At 37.1% G+C, this 25,313-nt stretch overlaps 1 protein-coding gene across 1 annotated transcript in view; it reads right to left on the reverse strand.

Moving 5' to 3' along the window:
• Positions 1 to 4,172: 4,172 nt before the first annotated feature.
• GTPBP10 (GTP binding protein 10) overlaps positions 4,173 to 25,313 on the reverse strand; it is a 44,070-nt gene continuing 22,929 nt past the window's right edge. The window contains exons 6-10 of the mRNA XM_004457635.5: positions 19,908 to 19,960; positions 15,147 to 15,254; positions 14,544 to 14,621; positions 8,373 to 8,496; positions 4,173 to 4,460 (exon numbers count right to left, since the gene is read on the reverse strand). Of these exons, the coding sequence (XP_004457692.3) occupies positions 4,213 to 4,460; positions 8,373 to 8,496; positions 14,544 to 14,621; positions 15,147 to 15,254; positions 19,908 to 19,960 (611 nt within the window). The 3' untranslated portion in view covers positions 4,173 to 4,212. The remainder of the gene's footprint in view (positions 4,461 to 8,372; positions 8,497 to 14,543; positions 14,622 to 15,146; positions 15,255 to 19,907; positions 19,961 to 25,313) is intronic.

A 25,313-nucleotide genomic window follows, 5' to 3' on the forward strand; every position in this document is an offset into this window, starting at 1 on the left:
AAAAAGTAAAAATGAAAAAGTTTTGGTAAAGACAAAATATATCCAAAACGACCTTAAAAGCTTTATTTCAAATTAAATCTTTTAATTTTTTCAAATTTATTTTCATAAAATAAAGAAGTCCAGATTTTCTCCTTTTGTTTAAAATAAAAATCAACTGTCAAGAAAAGGTACAAAGTATATATTGAGCAACCAGAAAATACTAATAATGGAACATCTTAGTGAGTCACATAACAAAATGGTTCATTTTGTTGTGAAGTAGTACCCTGGGCATTATTGATAGAGCAAATAAGAGTACAAGTCTCTTAATTATCAAAGCACATAATGTGCACATCTAATACCCTTTGACACAGCACAAAATAAGATTATGGTGGGTTGTAACTTAAGACACTGTCCTAACATTACTACTTGTTTAGATTTAGGAAATAAGAAAGGTAGAAAGGGAAATGACACTGGAAGTTACAAACGTAAAACATTCTATATGAAACATGGTCACACTGACCAGTACAGATGTTCAAATTCCAATCCTTGTTCCCCACCCTCATTCCTTTGCTGGAAAGTGAAACCAAGCTATCCTAATCCCCTGTAGTTTCTGCTGCAGAATGTGAGATCCATGAAGACAGCAAGTCCTGTCTGCTCTCTTCAATACTGTATATGCAGCACTATACACAGTGCCTGGCATGCAGGAGACACTCAATAAATACCTGTCCTGTGAAGAAAAAGGAAATGCAAGAACACCCAATGGTGACTGGAATGGGAGTTGGGAATAGAAAACAGAACAAATGAAAGTGAAATAATGCTTGTAAAAAGTAACGCATATTATGAAATCAGAAGAAATTAAGTCCAGAATATTATTGAAATCATTTTATTTAATACTTATGAAAGGGTGAAAAGCATAGGTAAAGGATTTAGTATGCATTAAATTAAAAAAATAATTCATAAATGTTTACTAGCTTGACACAATTATGTAAAAAAAAAGTTGGGAAAGTCTTACATAGTAACTCTTTTGGGGAAAACATGCATAAAAAACTTCTGCAAGAATGTAAGAAACTATTAACATTGGTATCCTCTGGGAAGTAGGACTGGGAGCCTAATACAGAAGGAGGAAATCTTTTACTATATACTTTTGCACTCTGAATTTTTGTACAATGATCATGTAAATTTTATAATAAAACTCAAAGGGAAAATAACCAATTTGGAAGTATTTTTGCAACACTCAGAAAAAAATTAGAAATTTAAACATTTGATCTCCTAAGACTATATACTGAGCTCACTTTTGGAGTAGCATGATTAGGAGCTCAGTGGACTCACTCCTGAGCAAAACTGAAAAGTAAAAAAAAAATAAATCCCTGGAAATACAGCATAAACTTATTCAAGGAAATCTACTAAAACCCAGCAAGGATAGCCAGTCTGTGGCATTTAACCACAACCCACTCCTGCTGCCCATCCCAACCCAGTGTGATAGAAACTCTACTTCAGGAGGGTGTACGAAGAACACAGGGCTTCCTCTCCCCTCAGCTTCCATCTAGGGCTGCGATTTTCCCAGGAAGAGGATATCAGCATTTCCCATCCTGTCCGGAACTACCTGTTATAGAGGATATGGTCTTGGCAAGTATAGCCAAAGAAGCGGGGACTCCCATCTTTATCCCCCAGCCTCCATTCAGGGGACTGATACTCTACTTTGGGATGATGTCCTGAGAATGTTGGTGCCTTTATCACTCTTGCCCTGGCTACTTCATAAGGTGGAGGCTCCCTAACAAAAGAAGCAAGCTAAGAAGACCAGAGGCTACCACCTTCTCTCCTGCCAAGCACCCAGCTCCTAAAGCAGGGATGTCACTCAGAGAGAAGCATGCCACGGTCTCCTCACCCTGCCACCCCCACTCCAGAGCCCATGTTCAGAGATTTTGCCCAGTCTGGGGGGCAGGCCATAAACTGGAGGACTCCAAATCTCGTCCTTTTTATTTGCAAGAATGTAGGAAAGTAGAAGCTGAAAGGTGCTCACAAAGACAATAGAGGCTGTGGTGAAAAGCAATTAAGAGCTTCGTAGATTCATTGGGAGATACAAACTAAATGATAAACCAGCTAGTTTACCAAAGAGAAATCAGGGAAAGAGGCAGCTAAGAGCCCTCCTAGGAAGCAGATGTAGCTCAAGTGGTTGAGAGCCTGCTTCCCATGTATGAGGTTCTCAGTTCAATCCCCAGTACCTCAAAAAAAGAAGAGCCCTCCTGGAGTCAGAACCTCAAATACTGACCACAAAAACTATTCCTACAAATGAGTCCAAATTCAATTATATCAACCTGTGGAACAAGTTATGTTCCAGAGCATTGCATTGATGAAAATAATCAATCAGCCATTAGTGGAGTTTATCAACTGGGTGTGGTCAGGAAGAGATCATCAAAGAGAGCCTGATAAAACCACTGTCACATAAGAAAGACTGTGTGTCCAAGGCTGTACTCTCCAAGGAGCAAGGAGAGAATTCAAACTATGGAGGGGAAATAGACTTCACTAAAAGAATCCAGTGAATAACTTCGAAAATAAACAAGCTAACAATGACTAGTGTTGGAGGGCAAAGGACCAGTAGCCGAGCTGCATCATTATTTAAAACGTCCAGTTTCCAACAAAAAATGTTAAGACATGTGAAGAAGTAGGAAAAGTGTGACCTATATCCAAGAATAAAAGCAGGCAACAGAAATTGCCAGTGACAGTGATCAACTGTTGGATTTAAAAAAGACTTAAATGTAGCCCATATAAATATATCCAAAGAACTAAAGGAAACCATACTAAAAGAAGGAAGATATCATGACAATATCTCATCAAATAGAGAATCTTAAAAGACAGAAATTATAAAAAAGAACCAAATGGATATTCTGGAGTTGAAAAGTACTAAAAATGAATTGAAAATTTCACTAGAGGAGCTCAACAGCAGATTTGAAATAGAAGAAATGAACTTGAAGACAGATGAATAGAGATGACATAATCTAAAGAGAGAAAAAATAATGAAAAATGAAGAGAGCCTGAGAGATGTGGGACACCATTATGTTGACATAATACAGAATACATACGTATTATGTACATTAACACATAAAGGGAATGCCAGGCATTAAGAATGAGAAGAAAAAATTTTAAGGAAAACAATGGTCAAAATCTTCCCAAATTTAATGAATTTATGGTATGTGAATTATATCTCAATAAAGCTGTTACCAAAAATGAGGGGAAAAAAGGATATATGGATGATTGATAATATGGTTTAAGGTTTGTACTTCTTATTCTAAACTGTTAAGTTGGACAATGAAACAAACTAGAGCTCTTCCAAAGCAAGATAAAAATATATGAGAAAGAAAAATTGTCTGAAAGTTTGTCACAAATACTTACCTTTGGTTTCTGTTAAATATTTCAATGATCTTTTTTTTTTTTAAAGATTTATTTATTCCTCTCCCCTCCCCCGCCCCCGTCTGCTGTGTCCATTCACTGTGTGTTCTTCTGTGTCCATTTGCATTATCCTGCAGCACTGGGAAACTGCTTTTTTGTTGCGTCATCTTGCTGCGTCAGCTGTCCATGTGTGCGGTGCCAAGCCTGGGTGGGCTGCGCTTTTTTAACGTGGAGCAGCTCTCCTTGTGGGGTGCACTCCTTGCGCCTGGGGCACCCCTATACGGGGATGCCCCTGCATGGCACGGCACTCCTTGTGCGCAGGAACAGCACTGCACATGGGCCAGGGGGCCCTGAGGATCGAACCCTGGTATCAGTTGAGCCATGTCTGCTTCCCTCAATGATCTTGATACTGCCAAATATAAGTTTCAGTTTAAGATTTTGAAAATGTTTTTTAAAAAACAGAACTATTATATATTTAGAGGAACTATGTATATGATAGCCTTAAAAACAAAACAAGACAAACAAAAAACCTAGTTGCCAATCCTAACAATATTCTATGGAAATTTTTTATATAATTTTAAAAAATGATCTCAATAGAGAAATCATGACTAAAGGAATGTCAGAGGATATAGTTAATTGTTGGACTGACTATAAACTTATAAACTATCATTTTATTTTTCTGTTGATTCCCTTAACTACAAAAGAATAGGTTAAAAAGTTATCAGTGATGGTGCATGTACCAAAAGATTAATAAGAATCTTTCAAAAAATACTTATACGTCTGTGAAAAACTGAAAGTAACACAAAGAAACTCAAAACATTTTTAATAGTTTTAAATTACATCCATTCAGGAATGAGGAACAGCATGTTTTGATGGTGGCTCACTGTAAGATATGGCATTGGAATTTCTTAAGTTAAGCAATTGTTTCTTATGGTATGCATTATTTTCCTTGTTGTCTTGTTCATCCAGTGATTTTCTTATACAGTTCTTTAATTCATCAATTCCTTTTCTGGTAATTGCAGAAATTGGGATGATATGTTGAAACTCTATAATCCTCTCTGGAATCATGTTTTTGTCAAGTAGCCCCAGAAAATCTAAAAAAAGAACACAAAGCTAAGATAATTTTCATTGTCTTTGAAAGTAAGTCAAAACTATGTTAAGAAGTCTGATTTGTGAACCAAGGAACCCAAAATTTTGTGAAATCACCCAAACCTATTAGCTACCCTTAATTCCTCCTCCTTTTGTCCTTGTTTTGCAAGCACTGTCCCAAACTCATTTTTAGCAGCCTCTTCTCCTTTTGCAGGCCACTGTAACCTGAGCACATGCAGAAACCTGGACTGGCATACTTAGATGACCCCCGAAACACTAGGAACTAAAATTAAAATCTTCTCCTTTGGAACCAAAGTTGAATTGATAGAAATGTTGAAGCAAACCCAATACATGAGGCCCTTCAACAAGGAAAATCTGGATGAAAGCCTTCTTTAACATATTTGGGCAAATCTAAGCCTAGTCAATCAAACCATGCCAAATCAACCCTCCCATTAGCAGTGTCCACAGGTACTTCCAATGAGGTCTTAGATGGAAATGATCAGTGAGTTATTGGAAATTGAAGAAAAGGTTTCAAGTGGCAGAGACCTTGGCAAAATTGAGTTCTGATGTCACATGGAAGGAAAAACTTGAGCGCAATGAACATGGATAGCTAGCTTGCAAGATTTCCAAGATGTTAAGTGTGGAAAGTGCAGTCTGGTTTCTCCTTGCAGCTCACAGTAAAATATGAGAGGAAAAGGATAAGATGAGAACTGAACTACTGAGCATAAAGAAACCAAAAATTGATGATTTGAAAAATTCTGAATTTCTGGAAAGTCCCCAAAGAATAGTGCTCCACATTAGGGTTCAGCTGAACATGGAACCAGTCAGCAATTTCAGTGGAAATGAGGATTAGAAATGCAGTTACCCAGGAAGGATCTGTGGAAAGTCCAACTGTCTGATAGTTTGGACCCCTCTGTACTACATGCAAAACTCAGTTTTGTGAGATCTTTATGAACAGAACCACTGCTAGCTTGTGCTAACAGGGATGGAAAAGAGACAGATTGAAGGAAAAGTCACTTCAAGGGCAAAATCATGGTAACTGAGGTCTTGACCAAAGACACCTTCTCAGGCCAAGAGAGTGGGCCTGCCCTCCTGTTCAGAGGAGTGGTGCCATCCCAGTCTTTGGAGAAGCGAAGCATATGCCCCAAAATTGTGGAGAGTCTGACTCCCATCCCAGTGCTCCGAGAGCATAGACTGTGTCCCAACAATTGTGGAGCTGGGATACCATCCTAATGTTTGGAGAGGGGAGCCTTCAGCCTAGTGTTCAAGGAGAGGATGGCGGCTGGACAAGCGCTTGGAAGGAATGTGGCTGCCATTCCATTGGATCTGGTGGACAAAGTATCATTCCTTAGATGACTCTCAGACCTTGAAATATAATGGCATATGCCCTGCTGGGTTTCAGAACTACTTGAGACCTGTGATCATTGTTTTCCTTCCAATTTCTTCCTATGGGATTGGGCATGTTTATCCTATACCTTTCCCTCCATTGCATACTGGAAGCAGATAACTTGTTCTCTAAGTTTCCTAGATTCCAAACAGTCCTCTGTCTGTTTCCCACCAGACAGAAAGGAATTGTGTCCGCCACAGCTGTAACTGAATTTTTTTTTTTTTAAGATTTATTATTTATTTATTTCTCTCCCCTTCCCCGCTAGCCGCCCCCCGCCCCAAGTTGTCTGTTCTCTGTGTCCATTTGCTATGTGTTCTGTGTCCATTTGTATTCTTGTCAGCGGCACCTGGAATCTGGGTCTCTTTTTGTTGTGTCATCTTGTTGTGTCAGCTCTCCGTGTGTGCTGCACCACTCCTGGCCAGGCTGAACTTTCTTTTGCGCTGGGCGGCTCTCCTTACGGGCTGCACTCCTTGTGCGTGGGGCTCCCCTATGCGGGGGACACCCCTGCGTAGCACGGCACTCCTTGCGCACATCAGCACTGTGTATGGGCCAGCTCATCACACAGGTCAGGAGGCCCTGGGTTTGAACTTTGGACCTCCCATATGGTAGGCGGACACCCTATCCATTGGGCCAAATCTGCTTCCCTGATTTTTTATTATTATTATTTTTACCCAGACATGGCGCTATCATCTGTCTGCTTACTGTTTTTGCTCATTGTTTGTGTTCATTATCTGCTTGTTGTTTTGCTCATTGTCTGTTTTACCTTTAGGAGTCACTGGGAACTGAACCCAGGACCTCCCATGTTGGAGGCAGGTCCTCAACTGCTTGAGCCACATCTGCTCCTTGCTCATTGGTTTTTTGCTCATTGTCTGCTTGGTGTTTTTGCTCAATGTCTGCTCGTTGTTTGTTTTGTCTTCTTTAGGAGGCACAGGGAACTGAACCCACAACTGCTTAAGCCACATCCGCTCCCGTAACAGATTTTGGTGAGACTTTTACTTAGCATTGCTTCTGAAATGCCTTAAGGCTTCTATGGTGGAATGAATGTATTTTGCATATAAAAAGAAAAAAAAATTTTGGGGGGGTCCAGATGGTGGAGTGTGGTGGTTTGAAGCTTTATGTACCCAGAAAAACCTTTTCCTAAAGTTAATCCATTCCTATGGGTCTGAACCCATTTTAAGTGGGATCTTTTGATAAGGCCACTTCAGTCAATAAGGTATGACCACACTTCATCGGGATGGGTTTTAATCCTATTAATGGAGTCCTTTATAAGAGAAAGAAATTCAAAGAGAGACAAAGCCATGAAAGCTGAAATTAATGAAACGCAGAAGAGAAGGGAGACCAGCATATGTCACCATGTGCTTTGCCATTTGAGAGAGGAGCCAAGGATCTCCAGTAATTATTCTTCAGAAAGAAAGCATCTCTGTGATGATGACTTGATTTGGGCATTTTCTCAGCCTCAAACCCACGAGCAAATAAATTCCCATTGTTTAACCCGACCCAATTCATAGTATCTGCTTTAAGCAGACAAACTCTCCCTCCTTATGCCTCCTCTGAAAATTGCCTTTTCTGCAAGACCAAGTAGCAAATAGATCTAATGACACTAGGCTGTGAGGGCTATTAAACAATGCCAGGGAATATGTAGACCCAAAAGAAATTATTAATGCAAGGACAGCTCCAGCAGGTATAGTATAGAGGAGACATTTTTAGGAGGAGACAAAAGACCTTCTGATACTACCTGCTAGACCTAGTACACTACAGTCTATTTCCTCCAATTTTTATCCCAAGGAAAACTCTACTTTTCCTCATTTTTGCAAAAGTATTTTTGAGTATTTGTAGGCATTAGACTCTGAAAAAGCAAGCATCAACACTAGGATTGAGGTGGTCTGCAAAGGTCAATATTTAAAACCATGGAGTTTCCCTTTTAGTTCCTCTATACAAAGAGGTCTATTCAGGAACAAATTTCAAGCAAATAAATTCTTCTTCAACAATAGCATGCAGTTTTCTGTTTCATATATACACAGTATTACTCAAGTTTCTTTTGAGTAGACTAGTACTCTTCAGAGACCTACAGAATTAGGGTTACAAATAAACACTGCTCTTTAGAACTATTAGTTCGGTTTTTAAATCATGGTATATCAGGGGAAATAGAAATTCCAAAAGCTTGTGAAGTACTTAAACTGATGTATGTTATAGGTAAATACTGACATTTTCCTCTTATCCAAATCCCATCTACTCTTTAAGAGCCTAGTTTAATTTTCACTTCTCCATGAAGCCTGACCTTTTCAGTGCAAATTAATCCTTTTTTCCCTTTGCTTCCATAACTTATTGTCCATATTAAACATTCAGGAACTTGGTAATTATTATGTTACAATGTTACTTAAATGTTTCATATGGTATGTGTTCTTAATATATATGTTTTTTTAGGAATAGAAACTATCAGTTTTCTTTTTATCCATTTTATCATTTAGCACATTCTCTGCACGTGGTTAAGTAGTCATAAAACAGGAATTAAATGAAAGAATACAGTTACCTTTAGGATTCTGAAGTTGGTTCATCAGTTCATGGAATCTATCTTGGGCATTTGGCAAATCCATTTTATTAACTGCCAGAAGTGCAGGTTTTGTCTGAAGTTCCTCTTTGTACAACTCTAATTCCTGTAAATTAAAGGAGTAATTTTATAAAATTATCCATATAAATTACCCACTTGGTAATGTCTTTCTTTACTTACAGGTCTGGATAATCTATAACCTACTCCTATCTCTGAAATGCAATAATTCCTAACAACCACAAGGCTGATTAATAACTGCAATTCAGAAAATGCTACTGGTTAGATTAAATGTTAGTATATTTTAGTTCATGTGACATCTACAGACAGTTGTGATTTTGTGTCTAGAGCAAAATACAGATATCTGGACTTCTATAAAGCATTCAGATAAAATTCAGAAATCAGTAAAGACAGTTTAATATTATACCCCATACTAGCCTTAGAAAAAGCCAATATGCTTATCCATTCATAAAGACTTTAAGTCTTTATGAACTTGGATTAAAGCAATGTATTCTTAGATATGATGCCAAAATCACATGCAACAACAACAAAGATAGAAGGCCTTCAACAGAATTACAACTTTTTTTTGTGCTTGAAAAAGGAAAATCCACAGAATGGGAGAAAAATATTTGCCAGCCCTGTGTCTGATTAGGGATTTGTATCCAGAATATAAAGAACTCTTACAACTCAACAATCTAAAATCAACCCATTAAAAACTGTTTAAAGAATTTAATAGACATTTCTCCAAAGAAGACACACATATGGCCAATAAGCACATGAAAAAATGTTCAGTATCATTATTTACCAGTGAAATGCAAATCAAAACTATAATGAGATAACACTTCACCTCATTAGGATGACTAAAATTTTTAAAAGTAAGAAAATGAACAGTATTTGCCAAGATATGAAGAAAGCAGAACCCTCATACATTGCTGGTAGGGTTGTAAAATGATGGAATCACTTTGGAGAACAGTTTGGCAATTCCTCAAAATGTCAAAGAGTTATCATATGACTCCGCAATTCCACTCCTAGGTATATATCATATCCACGAGAAATGAAAACATGATGTCCATACAAAAACTTGTACACAAGTATTCACAGCAGCACTATTCATAACAGCCAAAAGATGGAAACAATCAAATGTCCACTGAATGAATGGATAAACAAAATATGGTATAGTCATACAACAACATTTGGCAATGAAGAGAAATAACTTCCAAGGCAAGTTACAAGGTGGATAAATCTTGAAAACAATATACTAAGTGAAAGAAACCATGTATTATATGATTTCATTCATAGGAAATATCAAGAATAAGCAAGTCCACAGAAACAGATATTAGAAGTATCAAGGGGTGGGGTGATGGGACAATGGGTGGTAATGGTTGCACAATATACCAATATATTGCACAATATACTAAAAACCACTGAATTGTACCCTTAAAGGGGTGAATTTTATGGTATGTGAATTATATCTCAATAAACCCATCTTTTTTTTTAAGTCAATGGGCTTATTTTTCAAATACTCAGATGATATTTCAACTTGAATAAAAAAGACATTGTTTTAAATCATTTTCCCAAGGCATAAGGAAGGCCAGAGGGCTCTAGTCTCAATGATGTGATACAAATTCAAGGCTATTATTCTTTATGTACAGGATGAAAGCAGTAAAAAGGCTTTCATACTTCATTATCTCTTAATGGTTCTCTATATCTCAAATAACAACACTACTTTCGAAACCTCTTTTTAACCTTAAATTTTAATATCTGGCATGACAGCTATAAGAATAATAATAGCATTAGGGAGATGTGTCCTTATTTCCTTTTTATGGCTCTTTTCTTTTTTTTTAAGATTTGTTTTATTTCTCTCCCCTTCCCTCTATTGTCTGCTCTCTTTGTCCATTTGCTGTGTGTTCTTCTGTGTCTGCTTGCATTGTCAGGAGGCATTGGGAAACTGTGTCTCTTTTTTGTTGCATCACCTTGCTGCGTCAGCTCTCCATGCTGTGGCATCACTCCTGGGTGGGCTGCACTTTTTTCACGCAGGTGGCTCTCCTTGCGTGCAGCAGCACTGCACGTGGGCCCTGCATATGATAGGCAGACGCTCTATCAGTACAGCCACGTCTACTTCCCTTCATTCTTTACATATACATACAGCATAGAGTTACATCTGAGGAACTAATGGTGGTTAAGTACTAAATTGATTCTTAGTAATGGACAAGGGAGAAATCAACTTTCTCCTCCTAGATAAAGCATTCTCCGTAAAATAGTTTCTCAGCCTTGGCACTAATGACACTTTGGAAATTCTAACTCTTTGTTAAGGGGGACCCTGCAGGATATTTAGCAGCATGTTATGCACTACCCACTAGATGCCAGAAGTCCCCCAGCTCTGACAACTAAAAACAATGCCCAGATATTGCCAAATGTCCTCTGGGAGGCAAAGTTGCCCAGGGTTGAGAATCATTGCTGTGGGAGGATATAATGTGATTCTAAGGTCATTAAGTTCATTATAGCTTTGCTAATAGAAAATAGTTGGCTCACCAATCTTTTTTATACTTCTGGTATATCCAATGATTTTGTGTGTGTGTGTGTGTGTGTTCTTCCCCCTTCCCCTACTGTTTTGTTGTCTGTGTCCATTTGCTGTTTTTTTGTTTTTTTTTGGTCTTCTCATTTTTTCCTCTAGGCTCCACCAGGTTTCAATCCTGGCAACCTCTGATGTGGGAAAGATTCCCTGTGGTTTGTGCCACCTCAGTTCCTGGTTTCTGTTGCGTCTTGCTTTGACTCTCCCCCAAGTCTTTTAATTACATCATCGTCTTGCTGCATTGCTCTCCACGTGGGCCTGGCTCACCCTTTACAAGGAGACCCCAGGGATCGAACCCAGGTCTTCCCATATGGTAGACAGAAGCCCAATCACTTGAGCCACATCTGCTTCCCTCTGATTATTTCTTGATCTCAATACTTTCAACATGAAGTGCAGTGGTAAAAGTATAAACACTATCATCAAACTGCCTGAGTTAGAATTGGCTCTAATGCTTATTAGCTATCTCCTCCCTCCCTCCTTCCCTCTTGCATTCTTTTTTTCACATTTTTACTTAATTTAGAAGGGCAGCTGAGTTACAGAACTCATCTTGATTCTGTTCAGTATTTAAAGTAAAACTCTGGGAATAAAATTTTAAGTTTTTTTTTAAACTCCCTAGACTATCCCTTTCAACTACATTCACACTTATAGATCAACAGTGTTAGTTACACTCACTAAAATGTGCTACCATCAACTCTCTTCATTTCTACACACTTATAATTCACCTTATTAAACATTCTACATAGATTCTGCATCGGCTCCCCATTTGCAACACACATTCTATCTCCTAGTAACCTATACTCTAGTTTAAGTCCATGAGTTTATCTGTCATATTTAGTTCATATTAGTGAGACTATACAATATTTGTCCTTTTGTCTGGCTTATTTTGCTCAGTGTAATGCCCTCAAAGTTTACCCATATTGTCATATGCTTCCTACTTCATTTCTTTTTACAGCTGAATAGTATTTCATCTTATGTATATACCACATTTTGTTTATCCATTCATTGGTTGTTTGATACTTGGGTTGTTTCCATTTTTCGACAATTGTGAATGCTGCTGCTATGAACATTGATTGGTGTACATATGACTGTTTGCATCCCTGTTTTCAGATCTTCTGAATATATTCTTAGTAGTGGGATGGACAGATCATATGGCAGTTCTAAATTTAGCTTTTGGAGGAACTGCCAAACTGTCTTCCACAGAGGGTGCACCATTTTACACTCCCACCAACAGTGAAGGAGTGTTCCTATTTCTTCACATCCTTTCCAGCACTTGTAGTTTTATGTTTTTTAAATAATGACAATTCTGTACGGCGTGAAATGATATCTCATTGTAGTTTTGACCTGCATTTCCCTAAATCTAGTGAAGTTGAACATTTTTTCATGTGCTTTTTGGCTATTTGTATCTTCTCTTTGGAGAAATGTCTATTTAAGTCTTTTATCCATTTTTAAATTGAATTGTACGATCTCTTTATATAACATGGAGATCAAACTCTTCTCAAATATGTGGTTTCTGAAAATTTTCTCCCATTGAGCAGGCTGCCTTTTTTAACTTTTTAACAAAGTCTTTGAAGCATAAAAGTGTTTTATTTTGAGGAGGTCTTTTTTTTTTTTTTAAAGATTTATTTATTTATTTAATTTCCCCCCCTCCCCTGGTTGTCTGTTCTTGGTGTCTATTTGTTGCGTCTTGTTTCTTTGTCTGCTTTTGTTTCTTTGTCCGCTTCTGTTGTCGTCAGCGGCACAGGAAGTGTGGGCGGCGCCATTCCTGGGCAGGCTGCACCCTCCCTCCACGATGGGCGGCCCCCCCCACGGGCGCACTCCCTGCGCGGCACGGCACTCCCTGCGCGCATCAGCACTGCGCATGGCCAGCTCCACACGGGTCAAGGAGGCCCGGGGTTTGAACCGCAGACCTCCCATATGGCAGACGGACGCCCCAACCACTGGGCCAAAGTCCGTTTTCCCGAGGAGGTCTTATTTATCTATTTTTCTTTCATTGCTCATGCTTTGGGTATATGGCTTAAGAAATTACCACCTATCCACAAGATCTTGAAGATGTTTCCCTACATTTTCTTCTACAAGTTTAATGATTGTAGCTTTTATATTTAGGTCCTTGATCCATTTTGAGTTAATTTTTGTATAAGGTATGAGATAGGGTCTTCTTTCTTTCTTTTGGATATGGATATCCAATTCTCCCAGCACCACATATTGAATAGACAGTTCTGGCCCAGCTGGGTATGCTTGACAGCCTTGTCAAAAATCACTAGACCATAGGGGAAGCAGACTTGGCCCAGTGGTTAGGGCGTCCGTTTACCACATGGGAGGTCCCTGATTCAAACCCCGGGCCTCCTTGACCCATGTGGAGCTGGCCCATGCGCAGTGCTCATGCGTTCAAGGAGTGCCCTGCCATGAAGGTGTGTCCCCCTGTAGGGGAGCCCCACGCGCAAGAAGTGTGCCCCATAGGGAGAGCCGCCCAGCGCGAAAGAAAGTGCAGCCTGCTCAGGAATGGCACCACACACACGGAGAGCTGACGCAACAAGATGATGCAACAAAAAGAAACACAGATTCCCGTGCCAGTGACAACAACATAAGTGGACAAAGAAAAACACGCAGCAAAAAAAAAAAAAAAAAAAAATCACTAGACCATAGATGTAAGGGTCTATTTCTGAATTCTTAGTTCTATTCCACTGGTCAATGTCTATCTTTATGCCAGTATCATGCTATTTTTACCACTGTAGCTACGTAATATGCTTTAAAGTCAGGAAGTATGAGTCCTCCAACTTTGTTGTTTTTTGAGACATTAAAAAGGGGTTTTGTGGAGATTAAAGGGGATAATTCATGTAAAGGGCCTGGTGCACTGGAAGCACTCAATAAGTGCTATTATTATTTAAAAGCATTTCTTGAACCAGATAAATATCACCCCTGGTCTCATGGAGTTAAGGATATAAGCAATAAATTAAGCATTTACAGTTGATTCTGAGGGAAACAAAATCTAAGCTAAGAGAAAGAAAGAAAAGAAGAAAAAGAGAAGAATAAAAACAAAATCTAAGCTAAGACCTGATGAATGAGTATGAGTTAGCCAGGCCAGTGAAAGGTCAGAAGGATAAAGTCCTCCTGGCAAATGAAATAGGGTCTGTTAAATCCTGGAGGTGGAAGATATCATGGTGCATTAGAGAGATATCATAAAAGTATGGTATAGCTGGAATGTAGAACATAATGGAATGGTGGAACATGGACTGATAAGTGATAAAGCTAGAGAGCTGAGTAGGGGCCCAACCTTATCAGACCTCATAAACCATGCTAAGTTTTGAGTTTAAACCTCACTTAGTCAAAGGCTTTAGAGTTCAAGCAAGAAAAAGTTTGAAAAATACCTAATAGAGATCTGTAATCAAAGAGTGTAATAGTTTGAGGAAAGGTGGTTGCTGAGGAAATGGACACAGCAAGTATAAATAATTCTTTACCTATCATCACAGCTTTAAAAACCAGAGAGAGAATATGCAATTATTCTAGTTATTAGATGTTATTTCCTATAGTCCTATGTGTCTACATAATAGGCAAGATGTAGCAACACAGGAAAGTAGTAAACCTACTTTTGTAAGCAGGATTATAGTTTCAAAAGCAGATCTGTAATGTGTTTGGGAAGAAAGCTGAAATCCAGAAACATCAACCTGAAAAAAAACAAAAGACAGAAACACTTTCAGGGCCAAATACATATTTCTGTGTTTTGAAATGTTTTAGTTTCTCAAACCAAAAATAGCTTCTCTACTTTTCTCTATACTCCTCTTGGCTTTTAATACTATTTCTCTATACTTTATTGATAAAATTTCAGAAACCCATAATAAATAAGAAAAATTGAGGTGTTCCTATAATTTATATAAATTATTCTTGTAAAAAGATAGTTATTAATTAGAGAAATAGTATAGATAAGACAATCTATACCGATATAAGCAATGAAATATAGAACTCTAGCACCATCAATGAAATAGAAAATAGATATTATATAATATTATGTCAGAAATCTTAATGAATTAAATCTTGGTAAGGACAAGTTATACCTGATGCATTAAACTTTGATAACACCATCTCCATCCCCATACTGTAAACAAAAATTACTATGCTTAATCCCCATCTGAACACTTAGCGGAGTAACACTACTACTTTACCTTTAAATCTTATCATTATATATAACTTACAACAAAAAGCAGTTGTCTAGTTCTTTCTATATGCTTGAGGAATTTGTGGCCCATTCCTTGGTTCAAATGTGCTCCTTCTATTAAACCCGGCAGATCAGCAACTGATATCTAATACAAAGTTAAATGGTTTGATGAAAAAAAAGTATAAAAACCACAAGTGCAATCATATGTGACTTGTTTCATATTTAAAATACAAACAGTTCCAAAATTGTGATTACCACTTCATCTTTGAAAAAGCCATGATACCTTTATAGAAAAATAAATGTATTAAGAATCAGTATCCCAGAAAAGCAGTGACTATCTAGAACTGAAAGCAAAACAGTTCCTTGCATCTGCCTCATAAGATCTAAGCCTCCTCTCAATCTGTGGCAGAGCCAGCATCATATCCCAAAGTCCTCAAGGTTAAGAAATGAACAAACATTAGGGAGGAATGCAACTGTAAAAAAGTAAACTATTAATATTGTAGCAATGGGAGAACATGTAACATTGATATAAAGATAATGGTTACCAGAGGTTCTGAAGGGAGGGAGAGGGAGTAATAGGTGGAACACAGTGCATTTTGGGAACACTGGAATTAATTTAAAACCACAATGTAAACTATAGACTCTGGTAAGTAGCCATGTATGTAGGCTAATATATGAAGTAAGCCAGGTAATGGTGCTGAGCTGTTTGGTCAAGCAAGCACTGGGCTAACTGTAAGAGAACATTTCATGGACTTTTAATCATCAGTGAGTTGATTGCACAGATGACTGGTTATATCTACCATCAATGAGTAAACTGCCATCAGCAATGAGTGAAATGTCATCCAATCAGTTGAAGAAGTTGAAAGGGGAAGTGATTTCAGGATTTAGAGAGAGAAATACCATCTCTACTTCAGACAGTCAGTGTCTCCTGGGGAGCTCATCAAGGACTTCCACTGGAGGCCCTGGTTTACAGCCTGCCCTGTGGAATTTGGACTTGTGTATTCTTGCAGTCATGTGAGACAACATTATAAAATTTCATACTATTTACAGATATCTCCTGTCAGTTTTGTTTCCCTAGAGAACCCCAACTAATATACAATGCTTCAATATTTACTCATTAATTTTAAAGAAACTACCACCGAATTGTTAGATATTTTATATAGGGGAAGATGGGGAAGGGGAGAGGGTAGGATATATAGGAATCCCTTATACTTCTGATGTAACTTTTCTGTAATCTAAAGCCTCTTTTAAAATATAGTTTATTATATTTTAAAAATAAGTAAAAAAAAAAAAAAAGAATCAGTAAGGGAGCTGAGGTGGCTCAAGTGATTGAGCTCTTCTCTCCTACATGGGAGGTTCCAGGTTCAGTTCCTGGCGCCTCCTAAAGAGAAGACATGCACACAACACATCAACATAGAGAGCTGACAGCAAGCACAAACAACAAGGGGGAGGATAAATAAATTAAATAAATGTTAAGAAACAAAATAAAAAAACAGGAAGTGGATGAGGCTCCTGCCTACCACATGGGAGGTACCTGGTTTGGTTCCCAGTGCCTCCTAAAGAAGACAGAAAGCTGGCATGATGGGGAAGCATGGCGAGCTGATGCACCAAGATGATGCACCAAGAGACACAAGAAGAAAAAACACAAGAGACACAAGATAGCAGGGAGTGGAGGTTCCTGGTGCCTCCTAAAGAAGACAAGCTAATGCAACAAGAGACACAAGAAGAAAACATAATGAGAGATACAACAAAGCAGGGAGCAGAGGTGGCTCAAGCAATTAGGTGCATCCCTCCCACATTGGAAGTCCTGGGTTTGGTTCCTGATGCCTCCTAAAGAAACAAGGAAGACAAACAGACATAACAAGTGCAAACAATGAGGGGATGGGGAGAAATAAATAAAATAAATCTTAAAAAAAAAAAAAAGATTCAGTATCTTCTGTTATCAGATGTTAGAGGCCTATTTTTATTTACTAATTGTACAACCTAGAAATTTTAGAGATTAGTTTAATACTATTTATCATATAATTCTCTTTAGAATGTCATTAATTACACTGTTTGATATGAAATTTTCATTGTATTTCAACTTTTACAATCTGAATTAAAAGTTTCTGAGGATATTGATTTAGAGATATTAAGTATAGTTCTTTAGTTACAAGTTTTAAATAATACTTGTTAACTATTTGGCATTACTGTTCTTTGCTCTGTTTACATTACACCAGGATTACTGACCATTCTTATAAAGTGAAAGAATAGTGTACTTTCAGTCATTCTGGAGGTGATAAAAGATTATTACCCATCACTCTACACTGGTGGTTTTCAAAACTTACTGTGCATCATAATCACCTAGGGAACTTAATAAAATCAGATGTCTGGGCTCTATCCCCAAGAAATTTGGTTTCAACTGGGACCAAGGCATCACTTTTCATTTATATTATAACTGAGATTTTTAAAAAATTATTTTTAACTGTTATGTTATTACTATAAATATAAATCTAGTACTTATTTGGAATTATTCTGTAGGATCATATTCCTATTGTTCTTGCTATTCTTAGAGTACCTGCAACAGGCGGTGACTTGGCCCAGTGGTTAGGGTGTCCGTCTACCACATGGGAAGTCCGCGATTCAAACACGGGGCCTCCTTGACCCATGTGCAGCTGGCCCATGCGCAGTGCTGATGCGCGCAAGGAGTGCCCTGCCCCGCAGGGGTGTTCCCCACGTAGGGGAGCCCCATGTGTAAGGAGTGCGCCCCATAAGGAGAGCCACCCAGTGCGAAAGAAAGCGCAGCCTGACCAGGAATGGTGCCACACACACGGAGAGCTGACACAAGAAGATGATGCAACAAAAAGAAACATAGATTCCCGTGCCGCTGACAACAACAGAAGCGGACAAAGAAGAGACCACCAGGGTGGGGGGGGGGGGGAGGGGAAATAAATAAATAAATAAACCTTTAAAAAAAAAAAGTACCTCCAACATTCTGATGTGTGATAAGAGATGAGAACCACTGCTTTATACTCACTTCTCCGTGTATATAAAGAACTTAGAGTCTAAAAGGAAGCTGTGGCTATGTGATAAACCAATGTGCTAAACAGAGTTCTCAGGTCCTGAAACTCAGTCTTCTGAGTTTCCTTACTGATTTCCCTTAATATTAGGTATAAACAGTGCTTTTCCTATAAAAACTGTCCTCTCTAGGGATATTACTCTATTCTTATAATTAATACTTATTGTACAATATTCTCTAATTGAGACGTCATATATTTGCAGTTATAGTATTATAAATATAAAGCTATTATTATTTTTTAATTATTTCATAGAACTATATTCCTATTATTAGATTAAAGGGATGATCAGGTTTTCACTCATTCTTTAATACTGGCAGATTGTTCTCCAGAAAGAGTATACCAATTGTTGCAATATCAAATGCAGGAGTAGGTATACCTGTTTCTTCACAGTCCAATTAATAATGGCTGCATTTAATAGCTGTGACCTAGTTGCTTTAATTATGTTGGTTAATTATTGATGCTGCTGAACATTTTCCCCAAATGATCACTTACTAATTTAGTTCCTTGTATGTAAACTTACTCAATATTTTTGGCTACTTAACATGGATTTAACAGATTTAAAGTTTTATACACTAAGAATAAGCATTTACTTATATATTTTTATTTTGTCTTTTTTTTTGCCTGTTTCATCTCCTGGTTTTATTAACTAGCCACAGGCCACCTATGTGATAAAGGTAGAGTCTCATTCCTCTAATATTTTTGTTTCCTTTTCAGTTACAGGATTCTGTGTTTTCAAGGCTACCAGAGTAACAAACAGAATCTATGATTCCATATAAATCTCCAGATCAGAAAATACTTTCTCCCTCAAAGCCACTTTAAAGTCACAGTCGATACACATACAGTAAAAAAGACTGTTTTGCAAAAATTTTTTAATGTAGTTTTTATTCTCTAAAATTTTACAGATCTATAGTTCTTTAGAAAAGAAGAATACATTTTAACAGCTAGATAAAGCTGGAATCTTATTCAAGTAAAGAGAAAGGGATACTTTTTTCCCAAAAGGAAAGATTATAATAAAATCACTTCTCTGAACTTTGGAAAATGTTTTTAGCAATGAAAATCAATAGTCAAATATGAACAGTAAAAGAAGAAACAGATTAAGGAAATAAAGCAGTATGATACAGCAACAAACTGAAACTAATCTTTGGGAGCACAAGAAGTTAACTTCTTACATAAAAAACTGCAGTTGTGCTCAGCAGCAATAATTGGACTATTTATTTTTCAAATAACAAAATTCTAGTTTTTCCCCTAAAACCACAGAAAGTGGCAAATTTTATAAAATTCAGGTACCAAAAGCAAGCACTTTCATTTCTTAGCAAATGTCTTACTTTAAAAATACCAACCTGGGAGCGGATGTGGCTCAAGCAGCTGAGTACCCACCTTCCACACACAAGCTCCCAGGTTCAGTACCAGGTGCCTCCTAAACAAGACAAACAAACAACGAGCAGACAACAAGCAGATGAGGAAAAACAACAACAACAACAATAATGAGCAGGCAATGAACAAAAAAACCCAAATGAGCAGGGAGTAGATGGGGCTCAGGCAGTTGAGCACCCACCTCTCACACGGGAGCTCCCAGGTTCGTTTCCCGGTACCTCCTAAAGAAAAAAACAAAATAACAACAAGCAGACAATGAGCAAAAAAAGCCAAGCAGACAACACGCACAAACAACAAGCAGAAACCAAACACAAACAACAAGCAAATGGAGGAGTGAGTCATTGGCAGGGGGGCAGGATACCAACCTGTTTGAAATCCTGGTACATAATCTTTCCAAGTTCAGGCTTTAATGTTGTAACTAAAAAGAAAAACAACAAATTAAGATAGAATAAATGCTGGTACTGTGAAATTTTCCTTAGCATTACACATAGAATTAAAAATATTTCTTATGAACAATTCAATTCAGAGTATTCCTTTGCTGAAATGGAAGGTAAAATTGTCCACGATATTTATGACATACTTGGGAAAAGGACAAATGCAGACTTTTTTCTTTATTGAAGAAGTTGCGGGTTTACAGAATAATCATGATTAAAATACAATATCCCCAAATACCACCAACATCCTGCATTGGTGTGGAACATTTGTTTTAACAGCATATAGCACATTCTTATAATTGTACTGTTAACTGAAGTCCATGGTTTGACTTAGGGTACACTATTTGTGTATTGTAGTTTCACAGATTTTAAAAAAAATTTTATTGTTAATATATATACAATCTAGCATTTCCCCATTTAATCATATTCAAACATCTATTTCAGTGCTGTTAACTGCTTTCACAATGTTGTGTTACCATCACTACCATCCATTACAAAAACATTTCTATCATTCTAAATAGGACCCCTGCTCATTTTAAGTCTAAACTTCCCATTCCCTATTACCACCCTGGTAACCTATATTCTAGATTCTGACTCTGAGTTTTCTTATTCTAATTGTATCAAATCAGTGAGATCATATTTGTCCTTCGTGTCTATTTTATTTCACTCAATATTACATCTTCATGGTTAATCCATATTGTCACATGTATCAGGACTTCATTCCTTTTTACAGCTGAATAATATTCCACTGTGTGTATAAACCACATTTTATTTATTCATTCATCAGTTGACGGACACTTGGGTTGCTTCCATCTTTTGGCAATTATGAATAATGCCACTATGAACATGCCTGCTTTCAATTTTTTTGGATATATACTTAGTAGTAGAATTGCAGGGCCATATGGTAGATCTATATTTAGCTTTCTGAAGATTTGCCAAACTGTCTTCCAAAAGTGGCTGCATCATTTTACATTCCCACCAGCAATGGACGAGTGTTTCTATATCTCTGCATGCTCTCCAACACATTGTCTCTACTTTTTCAATAGCAGTCATTCTAATGGTGTGTGAAATCGTACCTCATTATGGTTCTGATTTGCAATATCTGGGTGGCTAATGATGTTGAGCATCTTTTCATATTCTGGCCATTTGTGTACCTTCTTTGGAGAGGTATCTATTTAAGTCTCTTGCTTATTTTTAAATTGGATTGTTCATCTTTTTGTTGTTAAGCTGAAGGATTTCTTTATATATAATATTAATAATTTATTGGATACATGGTTTCCAAAATACTTTCTCCCATTGTTTAGAATGTCATTTTACTTTCATGATATAAAGTTATTTAAGGAAGAAAAGTTTTTATAAGATTCCATTTTCTATTTTTTCTTTTTTTGCTGTGCTTTGGTTATAAAGTCTTAAGAAACCAGTGAAGGTCCTGAACATGCTTCCTTATATTTTCCGTTGGTCTACATGTCCGTCACTGTGCCAGCACCATGCTGTTTTGATTACTGTGGCATTGAAGTAAGTTTTAAGACTGTGAAACATGAGTTCTCCAACTTCATTCTTTTTCAAGATGGTTTTAGCTATTTGGGGACTATTATCCTTCCATCTAATTTTGATGATTGCCTTTTCCATTTCTGCAAAGAAGGTTGTTGGAATTTTTTAAAAAATCTATTTTATTGATACATATTAATTATACAATCCATCCAAAGAACTGTTAGAAATCTGATTGGGATTGCATTGAATCTATGAATTGCTTTGGGTAGTGTAGCAGTTTAATATTATTTTATGAACTCCAAAAAGGATTATGTTTGTAAAATGGTCTGTTCCTCTGGGTGTGATTCCCTTTCATTGTATTAGATTCAGCTGAGATGTCTTTGATTAAATTATGTTAAGATTAGGGCTTTGATTTGACCGCATCAGTAGGGTATAACTCAGGGTTTAAGACCCTGTTCCCTTGGTGAGCTATATAAATGGACACTCACTCAAGAAGACACACAGAAAAAGACACAGAAGAGGAAAGAACTTGGTCATTTCTGTCCTGCCCTGACAGAAAGAAGGCTCAAACAGCTAAAGCCCCAGGAAGAGAGAAGAGCCGTATGCTAGCCTGTAGCTGAGAGAGAAGGCTGAACTCTTGCAGAGATTCACAACCATCTTGCTTTAATACGTGGCAACTGACTTTGATGAGAAAAGAACCTTGAACTGGACTCTATAGGGCCTTGTAACTGGAAGCTTTTATCCCAAATAAATGCCCTTTATAAAAGTCAACAGATTTCTAGTAATTTGCATCAGCACCCCTTTGGCTGATGAATACAGGTAGTACTGATATCTCTATCCTTCCTTTATTTAGATCTTTAATTTCTTTTAACAAAGTTTTGTAGTTTTCTACATATCATTCCTTTTCAACCCTGGTTAAATTTATCATAGATATTTGATTCTATTAGTTGATATCAGAATACAACTTTCTTCTTGATTTCTTCTTCTGATAGGCCATTGCTTGTGTACAGAAACATACTGATTTGCAGGTGCTGACCTTGTAGCCCACCACTTTGCTGAAATAATTTAATAGCTCTAGGATCTTTGTTGTGGAATGTTCAGGAATTTCAATATTACAGGCTCCTATATTCTATAAATAAGGAATGTTTCAATTCTTCCTTTCTAATTCAGATGTCTTTTATATATTTTTTTCTTGCCTAACTGCTCTAGCAAGAATTTCCAGTACAATGTTGAATAACAGCAGTGACAGTGGGCATCCTTGTCTTGTTCTTGATCTTAGAGGGAAAACTCTCAGTCTTTCATCATTAAGGATTTTAGTCATGGGCTTTTCATATATGCCCTTATCATGATGAGGAAGTTTTCTTCTACTCCTACTGTTGTAAGAGTTTTTAGTCAAGAAAGAGTGCTGTATTTTGTCAAACACCTTTTCTGGATCAACTGAGATGATCATGAGTGTTTTCCCCTTGTTAATGTATTACATTAATCAATTTTCTTATGTTGAAGCAACCTTGTACACCAGGGATACACCCCACTTCATCATGGTGTGTAATTTTTAAAAATATGCAGTTGGATTCAGTTTGCTAGCATTTCACTGAGGATTTTCTGAATCTATATTTATAATAGATATTGGTCTGTAGTTTTCTTCTTGCAGTATTTCTATCTGGCTTTAGAATGAGGTTGATGGTCTTATAAAAATAGTTAGGGAGTGCTCCCTCCTCTTCAATTTTTCTTCTTGCAGTATCTCTATCTGGCTTTGGAATGAGGTTGATGGTCTTATAAAAATAGTTAGGGAGTGCTCCCTCCTCTTCAATTTTTTTGGATAAGTTTGTGTAGAATTGGAGTTAAGACTTCTTGGAATATCTGGTAGAATGCCTTGTGAAGTCATCTAGTTCTGGGCCTTTCTTTGTTGGGCGGTTTTTGAGGACTGATTCCATCTCTTTACTAGTAATTGGTTTGTTGAGATGTATTTCCTCTGGAGTCAATATAGGTATTTTGTGCATTTCAAAGGATCTGTCCATTTCATTTAGGTGATCTAATTTATTGGCGTACAGTTGTCTTGGATCCCCTTATAGTCCTTCTGATTTCAATGTGGTCAGTACCAATGTCCTCCTTTTCATTTCTGATTTTCATTATTTGTGTCCCGTTTTCCTTTGTCAGTCTATCTAAATGCTTGTTGATTTTGTTGATCATTTCAAAGAACCAACTTCTGGTTTTATTGACTCTCTATTGATTTTTTGTTTCTAGTTCATTTATCTCCACTCTGATCTTTGTTAATTACTTCCTTCTGTTTGATTTGAATTTAGTTGGCTTTTTCCAGTTCTTCCAGAGTTGAACTTGAGTCTCTTGATTTGAAGTCTTTCTTCTCTTTTAATATAAGCATTTAGTGCTATAAATTTCCCTTTCAGCACTGCCTTGTGTTCCATAATTTTTGGCATGTTGTATTTTCATTTTTATTCCCTTCAAGATATTTCCTAATTTCGCTTCTGATTTCCTCTTTAACCCACTGGTTGTTTAACAGTATATTGTTTAATTTCCACATATTTGTAAATTTTCCCTTTTCCTCTGTTATTGATTTCTAGTTTCATTACATTGTGGCCAGACAATATACATTGTATGATTTCAATACTTTTGAGTTTATTGAGACTTGTTTTGTGACTCAACATATAGTTTATCTTGGAGAATGATTCATGTGCACTTGAGAAGAATGTATATTCTGTTTTCATTGGGTGCAGTGTTCTATACATGTCTCTTAGGTCTAGTTGGTTTAGTGTATCATTCCGGATCTGTATTTCCTTATTGATCTTCTGATTAGACGGTCTATTCACTATTGAGAGTGGTGTGTTAAGTTCTCCTACTGTTAATGTAGAACCATCAATTTCTCCCTTCAGATCTGTCAGTATTTGCATCATATATTTTGGGGTTCTGCTGTAAGGTGTATATATATATTTATAATTGTTCCATCTTCCTGTTGAACTGTGCCCTTTATAAGTATGTAACGACCATTGTTGTCTCTTATAACTATTTTTGACTTAAAGCTTATTCTATCTAATATTAGTATATCCACCCCAGCTCTTTTGCTTACTAATTGTATGTTATATATTTTCCCCATCCTTTCAACATCAATCTACTAGTATCTATGATTTTAAGATGTGCCTCTTGCTGACAGTATATAGTTGGGGTCATCCCTTTTAATCATTCAGCCAATCTCTGCCTTTTTTACCAGAGTTTAATCCACTGACATTTAAAGTCTCTACTAATAATACACGTTTCTACCACTTTGTTCTTTATCCTTTTTAAGTCTTACACCTTTTTTGTTCTAACTTCTACACTAAAGCCCACTTTTATACTTATTTGCCTTCTTCTGGTGTGCCACATCAAGTGCCTTTTCATTTCTATCTGGTTATATTTTTCATTAGTTTTCCTTGTGTCTACCATAGGGTTAATGTCCTGAATATATAACAATTACATTTGGTTTGACATCAACTTCAATAGCATGCACATACACTTTTCTTGTACCTTTCTATCTCCATCTTTTTTTTTTGTACTTGTTAACATTTATATACATTCCATGTCCAAAAACAGATCTGTCATTATTTATTATGCATTTGGACTGTAGCATCTGTAGGAAGTAAGAAGTGGGGTTACATATGAAACAATACAATAATACTAGCATGTATAATTACACAATTATCTTTACTGCAGGTCTTCATTTCTTTATGCTGCTTTGAACCACTGTCTTGTTTCCTTTCCTCTCAGTCTGAAGAAATCCCTCAGTATTGCTTATAGGGCAGGTCTGGTGATGTACTCAGCTTTTGTTTGTCAGAGATTGTCTTAAATCTCTCCCTC

This window comes from Dasypus novemcinctus, chromosome 5, assembly GCF_030445035.2.
Source record: "Dasypus novemcinctus isolate mDasNov1 chromosome 5, mDasNov1.1.hap2, whole genome shotgun sequence".
NCBI lineage: Eukaryota > Metazoa > Chordata > Mammalia > Cingulata > Dasypodidae > Dasypus > Dasypus novemcinctus.